Below are 2,388 nucleotides of genomic sequence, written 5' to 3'. Positions count from 1 at the left end.
ATGATGATCTCTGGACAGAGAAACCAAGCAGCTGAACCAACGCACGCACACACACACACACACACACACACACACACACACACACACACACACACACACACACACACACACACACACACACACACTGAGAACAAATGGGCTGAAAATAAGTAAGTAAGTGTTAAAAGGGATATTTCACTGTCACGTTATCGTTACTCAGGTTTACGTGAACATCACAGAAGACTATACCATGGAGGACACATTCAGCTCACAGACCGAGGACGGGCCGAGGCGGGGGTCACGGTTAGAGTGTCGGGGGTTCGATCCCCGGCGGGGTCATACCAAAGACACCGAGGGTCAGGGGGCAGAGGTCACTCACCCTAGAGATGGTCAGGGGCATGTTGAAGTCCTTCCCTCCTTGCAGACGGAAGCCCCAGGGAGCAGGACCCTGCAGAGAGATGGTGTAGGCGCTCATCCTGATGCCCGATGCAAAAAAACACTAAACCAAGTGTCTCCAACGAAGAACCCGACACAGAGACAGAGAGACGTCGTCCTTCGTCTCCGGAAAGAAGCTCTTTTTCTTCAGATGAAAACAGAAGCGATGAAGACGAGTCACGGACGCAGCTGTCTTCCAATGTCCTCGGAAAAGATGGACGGAGGGACGGAGGGAAGGATGGACGGACGGACAAGAAGACCAGCCTCTGCAAGGGGAAAAAACACACAACACATGTTATACTTTAGCTGTCATATATAACATAATGATTAAAACACCAAAAGGGGTTCCCGGCTTCCCGCCCAGAATGGGATGAACTCATTAACATTGTTAATTGCGCGTGTTGTGTTGTTGTTATACGTTTCTAACTAACACGACGTGGTTGTGAGTTGTAACATGCACGTTATCTCTTGATTGGTCAACGCCATCATGACGCCATCGCGTCAGTATGTGTACAGCAACGTGCTCTACATGCCCAGGAAGTTTGAAGTGTTTACCTTCATCCTACGGGGAGTTATTGGCGAAAAACTGGGCTAGTAGAAATCCACATGGATGTCTTCATGCTTATGAAGGCTATGGACCCTTATTGAATCCCTCTTCAGTGTAAAATTAAAACAAATGGACGCTCATTTGAAGCTCTTAAGAGTTACATTATTGTTACACAATTAGAGAATGTAGAAGAATTGGTATTTTGATGTTTGCCTGTTATCTCCTAATGGTACCAAGCATGCAATGGTGGTCCGTGGCTCAGATGGGTCTGAGAGGCTAAATGTCATCAAATGGTGGTTCCGTGGCTCAGATGGGTCTGAGAGGCTAAATGTCATCAGATGGTGGTTCTGTGGCTCAGATGGGTCTGAGAGGCTAAATGTCATCAAATGGTGGTTCCGTGGCTCAGATGGGTCTGAGAGGCTAAATGTCATCAAATAGTGGTTCCGTGGCTCAGATGCTGGATAATAAATTGGGTTTTCAATAACAATATACTTGGATGACCGGGTTCTAGCACAGGGTTCTATCACAGGGTCCTCTAGGATTTCACTCTCGCGGCGAATCTCCTCGCCCTGAGAAATAGGCGATCTACAAGCTCTACCTGAGCTGGGCTGGGGTGGGGTCGGTTTGGGGGTTCTCGACAGAACCACTGATTATAGAAAACATGAGGTTTTTCCAGAAAACTCTCGTGATTTAGAAAAGACATTAATTTTGGGCTAATCTTCTGTTTGATTAAGATTTAAGCCGGTCCCACAACAACCTAGTCTAGTCCTCCTGGGGTCCAACATAACAATAAAATAATAACAAATACAAGTCATTACTCCAAACACACAAAACAGATTCAAACTAACCGATAACAAAGTTATACATGAAGTTTACATGAAGTTATTAAAAACCACAGCAAACCAAAACTACTATAAAAACACTTTACACACACTTTACAGTCTCACATGCAAATGTAGATCATTTAGAAAAGGTTAATTTACATAAAGGAAGGAAGAAGTAATGAAGAAATGAATGAATGAATGAAAATTATATTTTAAAGAGAGAGAGAGAGAGACAGAGAGACATGTACTTGCCTTAGGAGCTGCTGAGATGACAGGCTAAGAATAGTTGTAACTCTCTCTCTCTCTCTCTCTCTCTCTCTCTCTCTACTGTGGCATTGTGGGGGTTTTGGGAGGGGAGGGGAAGGAGGGGGTGGGGGGGGGGATCTCCTTATATGGTGTGAAAGGAGACACCCAGAATAGACAGGCTTTCCTTACCTCCTACCATGGGGCGAATATAGAACCACGCACGCACACACGCACTCGCACACGCACACACACACACACACACACACACACACACACACACACACACACACACACACACACACACACACACACACACACACACACACACACACACACACACACACACACACACACACA

The 2,388-nt window shown here is 45.9% G+C and overlaps 1 protein-coding gene across 1 annotated transcript in view; it reads right to left on the bottom strand.

Moving 5' to 3' along the window:
- The window catches only part of LOC310865919 (LIM domain-binding protein 3-like), a 76,131-nt gene extending 74,041 nt beyond the window's left edge, over positions 1-2,090 (bottom strand). The window contains exons 1-2 of the mRNA XM_083775120.1: positions 2,038-2,090; positions 359-680 (exon numbers count right to left, since the gene is read on the bottom strand). Coding sequence (XP_083631246.1) covers positions 359-454 — 96 coding nt within the window. The 5' untranslated portion in view covers positions 455-680; positions 2,038-2,090. The remainder of the gene's footprint in view (positions 1-358; positions 681-2,037) is intronic.
- Between the last annotated feature and the right edge of the window lie 298 nt (positions 2,091-2,388).

Source organism: Protomyctophum parallelum, assembly GCF_964188405.1.
Source record: "Protomyctophum parallelum genome assembly, chromosome: 10".
NCBI lineage: Eukaryota > Metazoa > Chordata > Actinopteri > Myctophiformes > Myctophidae > Protomyctophum > Protomyctophum parallelum.
Note: the sequence above shows the minus strand (reverse complement) of the source record. Positions and strands in the feature narration are given on the sequence as shown.